General features: G+C 37.1%; 1 protein-coding gene across 2 annotated transcripts in view; it reads right to left on the bottom strand.

Annotated features, from left to right (window-relative positions):
• The window catches only part of Ptchd4 (patched domain containing 4), a 175,256-nt gene extending 155,987 nt beyond the window's left edge, over positions 1-19,269 (bottom strand). The window contains exon 1 of one of the 2 annotated variants that reach the window (XM_026394487.2): positions 18,670-19,269. In XM_026394487.2, coding sequence (XP_026250272.2) covers positions 18,670-19,269 — 600 coding nt within the window. The remainder of the gene's footprint in view (positions 1-18,669) is intronic. The other variant, XM_026394488.2, reaches the window with a different exon arrangement.
• Positions 19,270-19,602: the final 333 nt, after the last annotated feature.

Raw genomic sequence — 19,602 nt, 5'->3', positions numbered from 1 at the left:
GGCTTTGCAATATTACCTTGAGGATTTAGCATTGCAGCTCGCTGTTTCTGACTCTCCAAACTAAGGAAGATGAATTATTTAACATCCAGGAAGCACCAGCTGTGCTATCTCCTAAATGCTGAGCTTCCCCCACCAACAGGATTTACAATTGAAATAGGTTTCTCATCTAAACAGGACGACAATTTTGACAAGCGAACAAGCCTGGAGTTTTCCTTCATCAATAAGAAATATTAGTGAGCATTTTTTTTTGTGGTTTTCACTGGGCATCCTAGAAATTCTAGAGAGATGAGTGTCCGGCATCCTGCCAAGTAGACTAAATCCTCCCAACGTGGAAGATGCACACTCTGAGACCACTGAAGAGAACTGACAGCATGCCATATGTAGGATTTAGGTTGGGTACAAAGATAATTTTCCTGATGGTATGTGTTACAGGAGGGAAATCCAAAAGAACCAATTCCTTTAATGTTCATAGGATGCAAACAGTGGTTCTCAATGGGGCACTTTTGTACCCCAGGGACATTTGGAAATGTCTGGAGATGAGTTTGTTTTTGCTTTCTGCAACTGGGGAAAGTGAGGAATGCACTAGCATCTACTGCACAGAGGCAAAAGATGTTGCTAAACATCTCACAATATACAGGACAGCCCTTATAACAACTAATTATCTAACCCCTGATACCAACAATGCCAAAGTTAAAAAACCCTAGCCTAAAGAATTTAAAATGTTCTTGAATTCACTTAGATAATGGTATACTTGATGATCTTCTAATAAACTGTTTCAAGAGAGATTTCTATGACTCTCCTTGGCCTACCTGACCCAATTCAAGGAAACAGGATTATTGTCTCATTTGTTCATTGAGGATAAAATGATTTACCACCCAAGTGAAAATCTCTGAACACTGGTTCTTCTTTTGTCCAAAGTGTTCTCCCTGAATTTATCCACATTGATTCCAACCATTGTTTTGGAAACTAGATCAAATCTCACTTCACCCTAAAAGTCTTAGGGAATGATGAAGGTAATCCATTATTTCTCTAAATTCCTATCTATAGCAGTAGTGATAAGAGTAGTGTCTGTGTCCCTCTTGGGACATTTATTGCCTTGTAGACTCACTGTATATATGTGACATGCCAATTAAGTTGTAAATTACTTTCTGGTTGGAACACTATCATATTCTGCTTTGGAAACACACAATCCATTATTATTTTGCACACGGTAAGAACTCTGTAAATGTTTATTTACCAGTATCTTATTTGAAGATATTCTGGTTACCCCCAGAGTAGCAGTTGTTAAATAAAATTAGAAGAATTTTGGTTGTTAGTTTTGAACAGTCCATATTTATGGCAGAAGCTGCATCAAAAATGTCCTTGTTTACAACAGTTCCTATTCTACAAAGCCAAGGAAAGGACTTTGATTTCTGGACTTCATAAAAAGTAAGTATCAGCATGACTTATTACAATAAGAAGAATTATTTAAGGTCATTCTATATTGTTAATAGAAAAAGGAACAAAAGAATATCATAATAAAGAGAAATAGTTTTATAATAGAGATGTGTCATGTTATTAGTCAAGTTTATTAGGGTTTTGAAGGAGTATTCCAAGAAAAGTGGCAGAAATTCGATCAATTAATTGAGGTGCACATAAATTGAACTTAATAAAACTGACTAAATTGCTTCTGGAAAAAAATGCTGTAGGGAATATACTTTTATTAGTTCTGGAGGAGGATGAGTTTGATGATCCAGTGAATCCTTTTCTACTTTTAATCTTGAGTTTCCTATGAAAATCATTAGGAATAACTTTAGAAATATTATGTGCAATGAAACTAAAAATTGAGAGACCTATATGGCTTGCCCACGGTTTAGTAATGATAAACACAGGTGCTACAATAAAAATACTGGCTCCAACCTGTTCAGTTGGACTTTTAGGTTATTTAACTATCTGCTGCTCAGTTTTGTCACTCTTAAAAATGAGGATACTATAGTGTTCTCACTGGGCTGTTTGTGACAATCCAATGAGTTCCTGAATGTTGTCTAGGTTAGGGTCTGCTCCAAATGATCAGACAGGATTCAATCTATCTATACCTTCAAAATATTTGAAGAAAGAGACTTCCTAACCTGCAATGTTACTATGTCTGCATTAGAGAAAGCAAATAAATATAAAAGGAAGAATCCAGGGAATTGAAATCATCACTGAGATATGTAAAATAAAATAAACATATAGTTATAGGATGGTCAGTTAACAATATCTATATTTTTCTACCTGTGATGATTTAATTCGTTGAAAATCACTTAATACTTCACTTTTCTAGCACAAAAAATCCTTATAAAATGCAAATTTAATTTCCATTGTCTGTTGCTCAACACAGACACTTGGAGTCATATAATTGATAGATAAATATTAATTCTCAGGAAGATACATCAAACAACTTTTCAATTAGTAAAATGTGAGATTTTGTTGACTATTTTTACCCATTCTGTTCCAGAAATATTTAATGTGACCTTTTGTCAAAGATATAAAAATGACTCATTTGTTTAATGAGAATAAAAATACTAATTTACCAGTAAGGTGGGCACTACATCGCAGATGATTATTAAATCAGTTATTAATCTAAACAAAAGTAGAATTTAGCTTCTTATTCTTTGTCCTTATTAAAAATGCTTAATACCTATGCTATGTTGCTCCACAGTTTTGAGGTCTTCACTGTAGATGCTTCATGGTTTCTAAATGATGTCCTGTACTTGTGTAAATGCATTAGTTTTACTGATTAAGTAATCCCACACTTACTTTAACAGTTACTGTACACTATGGATGAAAGACCTGAAGGTGGATGATTTTGGGGTCATGGAAAGTTCCACTCTTCAACAATCTTCTAGCCAGGCTCTGAAGATGATTAATAACCCTCATGTTTTTTCATTTTGCTATTTCTTGGTCCATACCCATAAAAATTTCCTGCTTTGTATTCAATTTTAAGTCTATATAGCATTATTGGGATTTTATGCTGACTTCATAACCTTCAGAGTAACTGATCATAGCAAAATATTTCCCTGCTTACAGAGAGCAGCTTTCCACTGACCCCAATTTTAATGAATACATTTTGAAAACATTTGTTACCAATTGAAATAAGCATCTCTGAAAGATTTTTCTTACCAGTAATATCTTTTTTTAAAAAAAAAATTACTTTATTATAGAGCTCTTGAAACTGAGTCTGATGAAGTACCGGCTCTGGATTATTCAGTTCTGGAGCATTTTGGACAAACCTCTACAATTCAAGTTTCCATGCTGCTTCCTATTTACTTGTCATTATTCCGCACTAGATTGCAGATTTGGGAAAAAGAAAGTTTCTGATTTATCTCTGTAATTGGTAGCCCTGGTGCCTAACAGAGTCTGAAAAAAATGTAAGCATGGAATACATTTCTATTGAGAAAAGCTATTCATTGAAATAAGGCAAAAATAAGGAGAAGAAAATTTAGAGCAAGGAAGATACAGGATAACTTTATAAAGAACACATCAGGGCTGGGGCTGTAGCTCAGTGGCAGAGCACTTGCCTAACATGTGTGAGGCACTGAGTGATCCTTAGCACCACATAAAAATGGAACAAATAAACTAAAGGCATGCTGTCCATCTATAACTACAAAAATTTTTAAAAAAGAACACATATGCACTTAAGACAGGAGACATATCAGTATTTCAAATGCAGAAGTTCAATGTTTTTGATGCTAAAAGCAAAAAGGTTAAGAGAGGAGAAGGCTGAGAGAATATAATCACAAATTCTAAGGCCACAAATAGAGGATGATTCAAAAAAGATAGGCTTGAAGAGGGTTCTCCTTCTTTACTGAAAGAAGAAAAAACAGAAATCATTTGTTTTAAATATATATGAGGAATAATTTTCTCTTAGAGAGAGATGTTAAATAGTGAGTAGTCTACTAAGAAATTTTATATATAACAAAACTTTCTAAAGTGTGTCGGTAAGATAAGTTTCCAAAAATCTCTCTCGAAGAAGAAGGCATGTGAAACTATATGCACAAAATATGTTGCTGTTATGCTTAACTCCTTTATAGTAGTCACAATTATGCAGTAAATATAAGATGAATTATTTATTTTATGTGGGATATCTGCATATTTCATATTCTTATTTTATGTGAATCTGCATAGGGATTCAACTTTGTAAAATGTGTTTACCTGCTTGCCAGATAAAGTATTTAAAGTAAAAAGTGATAGTGAGATGCCATATGTTCGGCTTTCCTACTGTAATGTATAACAGTTACCAGTGGTCATGGTGCACACCACATTGCTCTTATTGACTGGGAAAACATCCTTTCACCCTGTGTATCAAGTGATTTATAATTGCCATTTAAAAATAACAAGAGAAAGAGTATATGATTTGTGAACCTACTGCACAGCTAATGGAAGAGCCTTCTAGTGACCCAAGAAGGGCACCTAGATTGCTATGGTTCCTATGTAGCTGAAACTACTTTAAACATTCATTACACTTTAATGAACATACTTTTTCTTTAATTAGACATTGTGTTAATACTGTTTTAGTACAGGTTGACTTGCCACACTAAAATCCAGGGCAGCCAGGATCTATTTATGAATGAGTTAAAGATTTCAAGCTTGCTAAAATCAGAAGATACATCTAGAAAATAATTATATTGCTACTTTCACAGGTGAAGAGACAAAAGATATGTAATTTGACTGAAGACTTTCAAGTAAGTCTTGGTTAACCTAAAACTGGAAACATTTTATAATTCTTTCATATCATACATTTCTTATGACAGTTAAAAAGCCAAAGAGTTAATTTATCTGATCTTTCATTCATTTGATACATTTTTTTATCTCCTACTACATGCTTATCAAAAGCATAAGCTAACAGTAGATAGTATTAATGAACTAATATGAAGGTGGCAAACACTGGCTATCTCAGGATGGGTAGGGATTTAGGTTATCTTGATGGAAACCAGGAAGCTAATAACAATTTAATAAAAGTTGAAAGTCTATTTCAAGTCCTAATATTACATTTGGCTCCGTCACCATAATAAAAAATGCATTTACCATGTGCCTATAGTTTTCTTTTTATTAATCTCCTTGCATAAATGTATTAAGTGAGGATGTCTTTTAAAGCGTCAAGGGATACATATTCCCAATGATGAGCAATAACACAGCAAATTGAGTTAGATATCATATTTCTGAGCAGTCTATTAGAGATTAGGGAAGCACGAAAGAGGATAAAGTTGCTTCATTTAGCTACAGAGCTCCTACAGAAGTAGCTCACCTAGAGGGAAAATAGTACAGTGGTAGTTAGTGTCAGGGTATTTGTTCTCTCTTTTGGGACCCCAGATCAGACTGGACATGAGGCTGAGTTTCAGGAGAAGCAGCATGAGTCTTGATGAAACTCTTTTCTTTATCTTTTCATCTTGTCTACACAAGAACTGGGTAGGATAGGGGAAGGGTGGTGTCTTTTTCTGGTCTAAGGTCCTTCAGTATTTCTCAATCTGGTTACTTACTGGAATTCAAAGAGTTGGGAAATACCAGTGCCCTGGTCATTTCCCTAAGGATCTGATTTAATTGGTCTGGGAAGAGGCCCTGGGTATCATGTAATTAAAAAGTTTCTATAGTGTTTCTTTGAAGAATCATTGATCTATACCAAGTGAAAAACAGTAAAAATTACTTCTTTTTTAATATTTATTTTTTAGTTTTAGGTGGACACAATATTTTTATTTTTATGTGGTGTTGAGAATTGAACCCAGTGCCTCATGCATGTTAGGAGAGCACGCTACCACTTGAGCCACATCCCTAGCCCAAAATTATTTCTTAATATGATAAACCACAGGGTAATCTTAGAAGTGAAACCTTGGAGGTGGTCTTTAACAAAGCAATTTATAACATTTTGCATTGGTTTATAAATAACTCAGGTTCTCCTTATTTCTTTCCAAGATTTTTCTTGGGACACCTGCTCCCCTAGAACTTGTTGACCTGTATTTATATTTTACTTTCACAAATGGATGTACTTATGAAAGCAAAATTCTAAATCACATAAGAAAGGGCTCTTTTCCTACAGTTTCAATTGTCATGCCAGAAAGTTTTGCTCTCTTCCTTATGCCTGGTAAGGATTGTAAAAATAACTCCCCAAACACTGCCCCAGAATGCATGTTATATAAATCATGTCACAGCTACCTTGCTGAACATTTTGTTACACCAGTAAAATGATAATTATGACCATACTTAGGAAACAGTGAAAATAAATAGGTTCAAAAGGGACACGAACCCTATAATGACCACTGTGTATTTTACAGGCAAGGACTTGAAAATTGTTTTATGCAATTGGTGAGGGGGGTGGCAAATGATTCTTCACTTTTTTTTCCTATTCTTTCTATGGTTTTGTCATGATTTGTGGTATTACTAATAAAATAGGGTACAATTTGTTGGGAAATTACCAAGTGCAAGAGTTTTTGAAACTCTGCCGAGTGGGAATTAACAAAAGCATTTTTTTTTAACACATAAAAGCAGAGGGATAAAGATGTTAAGTAAAACATCTGAAATCAGACAAAGGAAAAGGAAAAACTGTTTCCTATTTACTATCCTTTTAATCATAATTAAAAAAAAATAAAAGGCATTCATAGTCTATAACTGGCTCCCCTATCTTAATCCATGAAGAAACAGGACCCACCTCAATAAAAACAGTTGTTGCTTTAGGCTCTGTGGAGCAGATTGCCAATGATGCTTATGGCTCAATCACCATCCAGTCGGCAGCCTACTTAGCTGAAGGAGAGATGGAGAGTGAGGAGGTAGCATCACTTGAGTTACAAATTACCAAAATATTTTTCTATCACAAGGAGATGACAAATACTATATCACTGTATAAGAAACGTTTTATGACAAGTTAACTCTAATAATATAAAACTTGTAGTAAGAGAAACTCTGATGTGATTAGTTAATGAAAAATATCTTAGGTTTTGCAAACTAGAAATAACCTAATTCCTTAAAAACAATCCCCAAGGTAAAAAATGGTCAAAAACATGTAATGAACCTAAGTGCCAACCTCCTGCTATTATCAGCTTTATGTGCTATTCCCTTAGGGAAGTATGCACTATCTATGAAAGGAGGTCATTAAACTAGTTCAGACACTGGGCTTTTCTCATTCCTTGGGGAACTCAAGCAAGTTATCTGTGTCTAGGGACATTCAGTAGTGCCCTACTGCTCCTGTCCTCATGCCCTGTTATGCATGTTCTGACTCACCTACTCAGGCCTCCATCCTACGGAGATTATCTCCAACATGGAATTGGACAGGAAGAGCCAACTCCTGGGAAGAGGGAAATGGCAAGCTAGGCTTTTCCCATGAAAAAATGGGTACTATGTGAGAGTTGCCTATGGACCGCGAGGATGGTAAACATAATATTGTTTTCTATTCTTAGTGATAAAGTATTGTCAGAGATATTCAAACAGATCTAGGTAACCCAAATCAACACTCAATGAGAATCCCCTTCCTAATATATATATATATATATATATATATATATATATATATATTTATATTACTGAGGGCTTTCTTACATGTAAAATACTGTTTTTAAATTATGAGGAGAAAGGTACAAATGCAAACAAGATATATCTATTCTTAAGAGCTTCTTAATCTCGAAGGAAAGTAAGACAAGTTCTAAAGCAAACATGTACTTAGTAGATGTTAACAGCATGCATCATCTTTGTTTTCAATGAAATGTTACACACATGAAATGGGTAAATTCTCTTGTCTAGGGGTTCAGCTTTATGGTTTGCTAGTATTTCCAACCAATAAATTCTCACTCAGATGCACCCATTTTCTATTTACATTAATCAAAATTTGCTCTTAAATAGTTTCATCTGTTAAAATATAAAACAAAAGCATTCAGGCCAAATGGAAAACTTATCCAGTTAAGTCTCTTAGAACTATTAAAAACTATAAATGTAACTGGGGTTCCTTAAAGCCAGAGTATACAAATGAGGTCATATTAAAAAGAGTAATTTTTAGTTGCTCACTTCCACACTTGACTAAGACTGTGGCCCCTGCAAACTTTTGCCTGTGCATTTCTTAGAGTTCTTAGAATGAATGAATATTTTTACTTGTCTACAAATAGATTTTTCCTGTTCTTCCTCTCTAGTCTCCTGGCTGGTGACCACTACCATAAATTAGAATGAGTACTAGTGATCCCATGATACCCTGAAGTCTGTGCTAAAGTCTATAGATGTGATTCTGTGAATTTCTACAGAGTTCAGATTGCCAGATCAAAATAGAACACCTAGTTGAATCTGAATTTCAGATAAGGAAAGATTGTAATATTTATTACATTACACTAAAAAATATATCTTTATCTGAAATTCCAATGTAACTTGGTGTCCTTGGTCTATTTTTATTTGCTAAATCTGACAACTCTACAGGGTGCCCAAATCATGTTACATTCTCTGCAGCCTCTCCTGAGCTGAAGCCCTGTAGATGCTATATACAGATGGGCAAGTTTCCCTCCCTCTTCTGGTGGCACTTTGTTTCTTGAATCCAAAGCTGTCTTGTGTGTGTGTCTCATGTATCTTAGGAACACTCATAGAAATAGCTTTCAATGACTTTCAATAGCCATCTCTCATGAGGGCTTAGACACAAACACAGGACTTTTAGACTGACTGGAATGGGTTTTTGTCCTTTTCCTTCACAACTTTCTCCAAGGTCTTCCTCCACAGACTTCCTCTGGTTGGTTAGATCCTCCCCTTCTTATGCACAGAAGACTACCTTTCCTATTAGTTCATTTGGCACATTCAGTTATATTTTAGCAGAGACTTGATACCAATCCATAACACCATTTAGCCCGAGATTAAGAGAACTACCTAGAGTGCATGAGAGTGACTTCCACTTCTGAAGCACTTAAAGAAGCTCAATGGAAAAAGTCACTTTGGGGTCTCAGCTTTTAAGAAATGCGTGTGATCTAGACAGTGTGAAAGATATTCTAGGCAAAAAAAACAGCATGACTATAGATAAGAAAACAGGAAGTTCGGGATGGGTGTTTGTTTTGTTTTATTTTGCAGCATATAATGTACATGCTCTGAAACTGCAAGTGAATTTGGGGGCTTAGCCAAGGAAAATTCTCAGTGATTATGGTCGGAATCATAATCATCATCAAAAGTCTTTTACGGGGAAAAAATCATACATATGAGAGTGGAAAGGAAAGTAAACCAGTAAAATTGAGAAACTTTATCATTTAGATATGAAGTGTCCCCAAAAAGCTCATGTGTGAGACGATGCAAAAATTTTTCAAGGTGAAATTATTAGATTATGAGAGGTTTAACTTAACAGTGGATTAATCCACTGATATATGGATTAACTGGGTGGTAACTGTAAGCAAGTAGGGTGTGGCTAGAAGAGGTAGGTTACTAGGGGCATACTTTAAGGGTATATATTTTATATTTTGTCACTGATGAGTGGCGCTTTCTATTCTTGCTTGCCATGTCCTGAACTGCTTTCCTCTGTCATCATGCCCTTCCTCCACAGGGTTCTGCCTCACCTCAGGCCAAGAGCTATGGAGTCAGCCAACCATGGACTGAACCTCTGAAACTGTGAGCCAAAATAAACTTTTCGTCCATTAAGTTTTTCTTGTCAGGTCCTTTGGTCACAGTAACACAAAAGCTGTTATTAGCAAAGAGATGTCACATTCAGAATGAAGATCCTGCAGGAAGCTCCAGCTTTGCAGTGCAAAAGGCAGAGGGATCCAGATCCATCACACTGCTCTGGCTCAGGAAACAGTGAGCACTATTCTACCAGGTAGACAGATTTTGCAGCTTTGAGGGCTAACATAAAAAGGCATTTTCACCTGATAATGAAGTCACAAAAATGTCAATTAGTCAATTCCATAAGTCTTCTGCATAAAGGTAGAAAGTCAGTGTTCAAGCATTAACCACTAAGTGCTTAAGAATGTACAATGAACCAAGTGCTGTTCTGAGGGTCTTATACCCTTCCTACTTGGGGTGTGGATCTTGGAACAGAAACACAAGTGCCATAAAGAGCTTGCTAGAAATGCAACCTACTTCAGACTCCTTACTGAAACAGAATATGCACTTTTAACAGAAGCTCCAGGTGGGACAAGAATTTGAGAGGCACTGCTTTAAGTTTCATGAATTAATTTAATACATTCAAAATTAAGTAGTATGAGTTCTTATGAGGAAACTCAGTTACAAAGACGTTAAATAACATGCCAAAATTCATACAGTTAGTAAGAGTAAAGATGTAAACCTAGACCATCTTGGTCCATAAACCCTGGTTTAAATTATGTCATAAACACTGACTCCTGATTCCTGTGAAATTCTTAACATGACCCTTACCACCTTTATCATCATCATCATCATCATCATCATCATCAATCTTTAACTTGCATCAATAGTGGCTTGATGTCAGCACTTCTAAGGTACCACATTCTCCCCATCAAACTTTTTTTTTAATTGGTGCCCTATAAATATACATAATAGTGGGATTCAGTATGCCATATTCCTACATACACATAAAATAATTCGATCAATCTCATACCTCAGTACCTTCCCTTTCCAACATCTCCCCACCAAACTTTTGTTCTCACCATCTAACCCACCCTTTAGGTTCACTTCCTCTTACCTTCAGAGTACAGCTCACTCAGTCATTTCCTCAGAAAAGTAGTTTTCAATACTACAAGACTCAGCACCTATCCTCATACTACCATGTATTTTTCATTCATGGTAATCTATGATTATGAATTTTATGTGTAACTTTTCTCTTTTTTTAAATTAGTCTCAAGCCCTCAGGGGACAGTAACCACATATGTTTTATTTCTCACTGAATCTGTAGTGGTTAACAGAGTGCTTGACACAAAGCAGACCTAGTATCTACCTATATGAATCCATACGTAAATGTCTGGAGTCCCACTTACATGATATGATGTGTATCTTACCCTCATTAGAATGACCTGCATTGACAATCAGAACTATATACTGTCTTTCTCCAACTCATGAATAGACCTGATCATTAGAAAGGAGGCAATTTTGAGGATGAACCATAAACATCCAGTCAAACCAGCATCTTCCATGAACACCAGGAATTGTTTTAGAATCCCTTGAAGCAATGAGAACCCTTTAAACTTGTTCCTGGCCTTGTAGAACCCAGAGCCTATACAGTCTTCCCTTGGTATCTGCCAATATCAAACTCCAGGAATTTTCAAGTCCTTCACATAAAATAGCATGGCCTTTGCATGTACATCTTCCAGTATACTTTAAATCATCTCTAAAGTACTTATAATATTCAATGAAACGTAAATGACGTGTAAATAGTTGTTGTTCTGTTCAGGGAATAATAAAAAAAGGTCTGTAATATGTAGCACAGATGCATTTTTTTCTCTAATATTTTCCATTCCCAGTTGTTTGAAACCATGATTGCAGAACCGACAGATATCTAGGACCAACTGCACTCTGCCTGTAATTGTTGAGACAGCAGGGGACAAGTTAGAAGACCCAAGGTAAGACCTCTCCACATTAGGAAGGTAGCTCCAGAGAGGAAACACTGACTGCTCCAATACATATCCTGTACCTAACCAGGGTCCATTCATTTTTGAGTGCTGCTCATCAGAAACCTTTCAGGGATCCTGAATTTGTCAGAATGATAGAGAATGAGCCTTGATTTCAATGAACAACTCTACCATAATAATCTTGTCTGGAAAAAAGCAGGGATTATAACGTCACTTTGAAAGTACCCTCTACTATAATTTTGTGTTTAATTTTCTCCCAAATATTCTTGCTCCTATGTATGGTTCCTATACCTTGTGCTCTCATATAATATTAACATAATTAGGCTAACTAGGGCTTAATGTTGCTATTATTGTGAAACAAATGCAAAAGAGCTTGAGAAAAATGCAACTATTTTTTTTCTTAAAGAGATGGTTAGATTTAATTTCAACATTTTCAGAAAATATTGAATGACAATAGTGAGCTTTAAACTTAAGTAGGTAGCAGACCCAACTGTAGATGATAGGGATGAGGGCTCTTCAATTTGGAATGGCCCCTTGATAATTCAGCACATGTTTCCTTATGTTTCCATCACGTACCTCATTGGTGAGAGGCTCTTTTACCTTATGTCCTTATGCTACTTTTGATCTGAAACAACACATGTGACTTTAAACTCAAGTCATGAATTAGTAGTACAGAGGTCAAACTTGGGTCTCATAGCTTCTCAAATTCTAATATATATATATATATATATATATATATATATATATATATATATATATCACCTGTTTTAAAAAGTGTAATTTCCAGTCAGTAGGTCTGAGGTGATACCTGGGAAGTTTTAATTTCTAATAAGCTTCCCGGTGATGCTGATGCTGTTGGCTTATCCACAATATTTTAAGGAGGAAGGTCTTAGAAAACAACAATGAAATTAATTTTGTGGATTACAATACAATTTGGCTTGCTTTTAAGTTAGGCCATAAGCATTGCTTAACTGTTTCTGTGTGCCAGGGCCTTTATGAATGCAACCTTATCAACCAAGCCCACTGGCAGAACAATTCAGAGAAATGAGTCATTCCTGTGTTTCCATCCTGGGGCAGGGGCCTGAGTGATTTGTTTGACAAAGTTAGGGGAGAAATTAGCCTGCTCTCCAATCTAGAGCTATCTTGGGTCAATCTAGATGCTTGGGATTTTCATATTTTTTCTTTAAAGATATTTAAGTTGAATATATACAGAAATGTCTGGACATATCTGAAGTAGACCTAAGTATATGTTGATCAACCCTAAAACTGAATTAAAAGCAATGTGGTCCAATCGTGGTATAAAAGCCAATAGATTAAAATGAAAAACTCTCTAAACACAATATATTTTGAACAGAATTACATAAAGAAGATTTCAATTATGTTGATTTTTAAAGTAAAAAACATTGAAAACTGTTGCAATAAATTATTGGTTAAAGTATCAGGGATAGGAAAAGAAGTGTTATTTTTAGGGGGTAGGGAGATAACTTAGACCATTCATACATTTCTATCACATAAGTGTTTGACTTTTACTTCCCATCTCCATGCCAAGCCCTTAGTGGTCCTGAACCACTGAGAAAACCATGATTAGACTAGCTGAAAGTAAAGAAATGGGAAGAAGAATTCAGAAAATCATTTCTGTTCCTTTGAGTTTTTTTTTTTTAAACCCTTACTTAATCCTTGAATACTCAAAATGGAAAAACACATTACCACCTATGGAAATTATCTAATTTGGGTTAAAATAGGTCTTTCCTAAAGCCAAGGAGCAGGAGACAGGCCCCAATGCCAAGGAAGTTTTAGCTCACTTTTGGCGCTCAGGAAAGTTCAATAAACAAACAAATCCTGGTACAGTGGACAGAAAATATATGTGCCGTAATTTAGTTAGAACACTATGACTAATGTTTTTTTTAACAGCATCCTTCAAATCTAATCAAGCATATCTACTTTACTCCAGAGGAGAAATATTCTAGAATATATGCTCAATCCACTATGATCATAGCTATCTACTACAGGGTGGAATGTTACATAAGAAGTTTACTTGTCGGCAAGAATCCCTGCAGTTTCCTAAGCTGGCTCTGTTGTTTTAAAAGATGAAGAAGCTGATACTTCAATTGGTGATAAGATCTGTCTAATGTCACAAAACCAGTTTTTAAAGAAGTAGGCTCCTGAATATTGCTCAATTTAAAGTGCATTGCACTATGCCATCTTTTATTACCCCCTTGAAGCCAATTTAAGCCAGAAATGACCAAGCTTATTTGGCACAAAAGTTTCTGGCTCAAAACCTTGGGCCACATCACAACTTTAAAACTTTCAGCTGATCCTAAAGCCTTACCCTAGTTTGTTCTGAGTTAATGGGAAATTATATTAAAGGTGAGATCATATGCCAATGAGGTATTTGCTGTACTCTTTTGGCAGGTCCCACATTCATCAGATGGTAGGAATTTGTCCCAACTAGATGCTTCATGCCATGACATCTTCCTAGGAGCCTGTCACTCTGAGTGAGCAAGGGAAGTGGGTGGAAGATCAATAGTGGTCTTTTAACATGGATTTGAAATGGCTTTGCATGTATGGCCCAACTTCTTTCTTAGTACAAAGGGTTTTAATTACGTAGATTAGTGCAGGAAGTGACAGGAACTAATAATGTATTGTTAAGAATATAAGTCTTGGTATCAGATAGAACTGAATTTAAATCCCACCTCCAATATGTACTGGTATGGGGACCTCATGTTAATCATTTAACCTTCTTGGTCTTTACCTATAAAACAAGAATTCAAATATTCCCCTTGACTCACAATTCTAAGTATTAGATGAAATACCATATATAAAACACCACTTAGAATACAAATTGAATATTTAATAAGGTTACATGTTTTCCCCTATGAAGAGGTAGAATCAGAAAGATAAGCTTAAATTGAAATATCAGAAAAGGTCCTAATATCTATATCTCATAGGGTTTTAGAATGAATTAAGGAAAAAAAAATTATAAAGTAGCTTTCCTTAGAAGTCTTTAAAAATAATGCAGGTCCTGATTTTTTCATGTTGGCCAATTGCCTTTCTATTGAAATTAGAAACAAACAGTTCACTGCAATATCTTCCAAACACTGAGGGATGCACCCAAAATTTACCCAAAGAAACAACATCTTCTATTAAGAAGCGGGGACTCCATTTTTGTTCCTATTCTCAGACATGGTACACTGATGTACACAGTGACTTCCCTTAAACATCTGTTCAGAGGTGTATCTACTAGTGGAATGTGTCTACTGGTGGAATTTAATAGGAAGTGTGACTTCAGGGAACTCAAATCTGCTGCATTCTTTTTTCTCTGTCTGCCAGGAGGTTAGAATCTAGACTAGCTAAAAACCCATTTCCAAGGACGACATTTGTCTGTTTCATTTTTACTTATGCCTTTCAATATAAAGAACTGGGGACAAATGAGAATGCTACATTCATGGAACTAACTAGGTTGACAAGTAAGGTTATGATGCCTTCCTAAAAATCAGGGTAATATTACCCATAGTCACCTGAGTTGTTTGAATGATAAAACATTTCTTGGTGCTAGAACAGTCCTTGTTTACCAATCTTGAGGACCTGTTCCACATGAATATCCTATCCCCCTTTAAATATTAGAAGCTAGTTTCAACACTATATTAAGCGTTTTACTTAAAAATTTAACCTGGCCATATTGCATTAGTGTGTGTGTGTGTGTGTGTGTGTGTGTGTGTGTGTGTGTGTTATTGAGGTTATAAAATCAGTATACAGAAATCTTTAAAATAAAAGCATGTCACAGAGGTTCAAAAGCAGTCATAGTTTTGTGATATTGCAGAATATAGGCACAAATTAACCAATAAACTAGGTAATGAGTGTTTGTCATGGACACTATCTACATAGACATGCAAGAGGTTGGATTGGGAGAAGTGATGGTACAAAAGCAATATAAGACATGGCCCTTAGGCTTAATCAAAGATTTAACATAAAGATTATAATGAAGAGCAGTTTGTAGAATACTATTATTAGGTGAACTGATTTCATATTTTGGCATACTTTTTATATAGCTTTGGAAAACTTGAGTGTGCTTCGTTTCTTCTATGGCATTCTATGCCAACTGTTTTTTTTTTTTTTCCAATCTAAGTCACTATTTGATTTCCATAGAAGACAACTTTCTGTGTCCCTGCTTGGCTGGATCACCTTGTCAATATAATCATGTTTATCAGAAGTTCTAAACCTTTCTCTGCTCAGGACTAAGTGTATGTCTTAACAGTACTTAGAAGATGAACTGATTGTCATAACTCAGATTTCTGACTACTTCTTTCTGTCAATCAGTGCTTACACATCTTCAGACTATCTTCCAGCACTGACCTACTGCTTCTATCATATCAAATGATTTTCAGTTCTTACATTATTCAGGACACCGATATTTATTCTACAATTTCCCTCAACTCCTGATCCTTGCCCACCAACAGAATTTTTCAGCACTAAAATTTTCCATATTAAACAGAGTAGGGAAGAGCAGTAACCCATGGATGGTAGAGAAAGTAAATGAATTAGAGAGCTAGAAAATGTACATATAAAATATTATCTTGCATCCCCTATAGGTGTAGTTATTCGACTTTAGTATGCATCAGCATCACAGAGACACACTTTGACAACCACTGCCACACATGAATTAAATCATTTCCAAATAACACTTATAAAACCAAAAGGCCTCTCATTTCACTCTGTGCTAGTGAGTTCTGATCCTGGGAGCCCTTGAAGTGCCTTTGGCAGAATTCTAGTCACTCATGATACTTATGAATTTTTTTATATACTGCATGAGCATGTGTGAGATTGTCTGGTCTTGAGAGAGCCCATTGCTCTCAGAAGATCTCAAAGGGCTCATTGACCCAAATACAGCTTAAGGACTCCCACTGATGACATGCATACAGAGTCAAACCAACACCTTTGAGGAAACACTGATATTAGAATACAACATAATAAGGACTTTTAGTCCTTCTGTAATTCTTCTGTTCATTTTATGGTTAATAAAATAATTACACTATTACTACATTAGCCTTTGTAATCAATTATTCCATTTCTTTATGATTATCCACTGACTACTATCCATATGTATATTAAGCAAACAATCAGTGAAAAAGTTTACATGGAACACATATTATGGGTCTAGTATCATGTCAGCTCAGTGGTGTACCCAATGATTGTAGAGTCCCCACTAACAGGTAACTCTTGGTGAGGATGCTGGCATCTACTACTTTTAAACCCCCAAAGGTAAGAAGTTTGCTTTTCTTGCCCTAAGTTTGTCTCATGTGCCTTGAAGAGCACATAATAAACCATATGAGCACAACCAATGATCACTAGATAAGTAAAATAACTACCCCCAAGGGTTTTGTATTGTAAATGTCAAAATGATATTGCCAGATAAACAAAATATCCATAGTTGCTGATTGGTCAGAGTCTTTTCACCTGTTTTCACCTTTTCTCACTGCTTAATAGAGGTGATTGAGACCCTACTAATACTACATATTAATAAACTACAAAATTGACTCAATAGGAAAGACAAATTGAAATTTAAATATGACACAGTTGCAAATTTTTCTTTACTCCAGATGACTGGCATAAGAAAGAACTCAGTTAAAATAGGCTGGGAAAATTACCTCTCCACCACATCTTTTCTTTAGCAAGCAATAATGGTTATGGCAAAGGATTCAGGAAAGGAAAAGCATGCTGCCCAACCACACATACCCAACATGCTCCCATCAAGAAGTATGAAGTAGGCAAACCCTCTACTTAGATTTAAAGCAAATGAATCATCTGCCCAGTTTCACTAAACCTCAAGGGACTGCTCAGCTTTGTAAAACTGAGATCCTTCTTATCCTCTGGATCCATTCAAACAAGATGCCATGTTAAAAGGAGGCAAGTTATGAGGTTTCCTGAGGAATCCCTAACTAAGCCCTCCTTTATTCAGGAAAAGGAGGATATTTTTCACTCAACAATCCTGAGAAAGTTATTTTTAACTATACACACAAGCTAACTATATTAAACAAATTAATAAGTATATTAATGATTTTCTATGGTAGGCTATTCATTTACTGAAGCTGGGGGGCCTTCCTATTCCATTTTCTCTATGGAAGCATGCACACATCCTCATACACATTAGCAGAAAGCACATTCTTTCCTCTTGGGGAACACCTGTCTTGGGAGTTCTTGATTGTGCATCTTCTGAGTATGCACAGGGTCAAGCACATGAATGGTGCAGTGACTCCTCTAGAAGTCACATTTGTCCCTGAAACTTCAGTCACCTGGAGACTGCATGCCTCATTGCCTGCAGCAACTCAGTCCTGACAGTGTAGAATGAGTTTAGAAACCTCATGTGAGCAATAAAATTTGAATTGAGAGTACAAAGAACACCGTATATTTAATGCTGAAATAATGATTTTTTGTAATTTTTGCTGATTATAGAATTTTTCCTTTCCATTTGTTATAGGGCTGTTATAATAACCATGCTTTGGTATGGATTTATTTTATGGGAAAGGAATAAAGCAGGACTAGGTAAATGAAGTCATCAGTTAGGTGTACATCCCTATTTTATATATATTGAATTTTTCTGCTTCTTTTGCTATTCAAACACACACACACATACACACACAGCACAATTCCTGGAAGCCTTACTATATCCATTACCCACTGCTCTCAGACACATGCTCACAGGGCACCAAAATACAAACTCCATACATGTCAAAATCAAGCCAGGCTGAAGATGTCAGGTGGATATGGCACCAGGTGGATGTGTAATCAGTAATAAGAAATACATTGAGCCCCATAATGAAAAGAAATCCCCCAATTGATCAGGATTCCCCCTCCCCCTTCCATTCACTGATTTATTAACCCTGAACAAAGATGTAATTGCAGGGTCTCAGAAACTTTTTTTCTTTCTTTTTCTTTTTTTTTTTTTTTTGGCATTTGTTTGATTTGGCTTTGAATTTCTTAGTATCTAGTTGTACCATTCATTGCCTGTTTTCTTCTCTCAGTTACCCATCTCCCCCACCACCACCCCGAAATGAAAGAAGCATCAGCTTCTGAGTCTTAAGGATGAGACCTCTGCATTTTCTTTGCTTGTTTAGGGCAAGAAATGAAGTGCTGCCTCTTTAATTGGCAGAAGCATGCAGGAGGAGCATACCTTTAATTTAGTGTTGGGATACCTCACTTGCACCCTGGCTGTTGTCTTATTGGAGACGGCAGCCTGCCTGAGATCCTCTAGCACTGAAATAATATCATCCAGCACGCATTTCTTATCCTGATTTCTCAACACACACAGATGGGAAAAAGTATAATTATAGCCCTTGTGGTTCACCTTCATTTCCAGCACGGCTCGGTGGGTCTGCAGGATCCCCTCAGCCTGAAGCAAAATATTGTCCCCGGGTGGGGAGAGGAGGATCACCCTACCATACCTCCCAGGGGTGTGTAAGTCCGAATAGAGCTGGCTTTTGGACTGGTCCAGGGGGAAAAGGCTGCTGGCCAGGCTGCGCTCGATCTTGGCCAGGCTGTGGCTGGGAGCGACCAGGCGCTCCAGGTCGCCCTCGGGCTGGAAGCGGTTGAGCGCGCTGAGGCCGAAGGTGATGGTCAGGACTGCGGGCACGGTGAGGAAAAAGACCGGGTGCCGGCTCACGCACAAGCCCAGCCTGTGGCAGAACGACTGGAGCCCTCTGCGAAGCACCTGCCGCAGCATCCTCCACCAGATCCAGCTCGCAGGCACTCCCGGCCGTCTTAAAAAGCACATGTGACACGTGTAAGCGCCGGGCTATCCCGCTCTCCCCCATCCCATCCCATCCCCTCGGGGCCACCCCCCTTCCCACCGCCGCCGCCTCCCCACCCCCTCTGCGCTCACCCCCCAACCGCTCCGCCTGGTCTTTCCCCGGCCCCACCTCCATGCGCTCCTACTACTCTTTCAAACACTGCAGCAAGTTGCAGCAAGGCGGGCAAATATCGACAGCGCGCGTGGGGGCGGGCGGCGGGCGCTGCGGGGGCGCGGCGGGGCCCACCCCCTCCCCGGCCTCCCCGCGCCCTCGCCGCCTCCCGCGCTGCCTCTCACCGCATGAGCCGAGTTCCCTGG

Source organism: Urocitellus parryii, chromosome 8, assembly GCF_045843805.1.
Source record: "Urocitellus parryii isolate mUroPar1 chromosome 8, mUroPar1.hap1, whole genome shotgun sequence".
Taxonomy (NCBI): Eukaryota; Metazoa; Chordata; class Mammalia; order Rodentia; family Sciuridae; genus Urocitellus; species Urocitellus parryii.
This window is presented reverse-complemented; position numbering and strand designations above follow the sequence as displayed.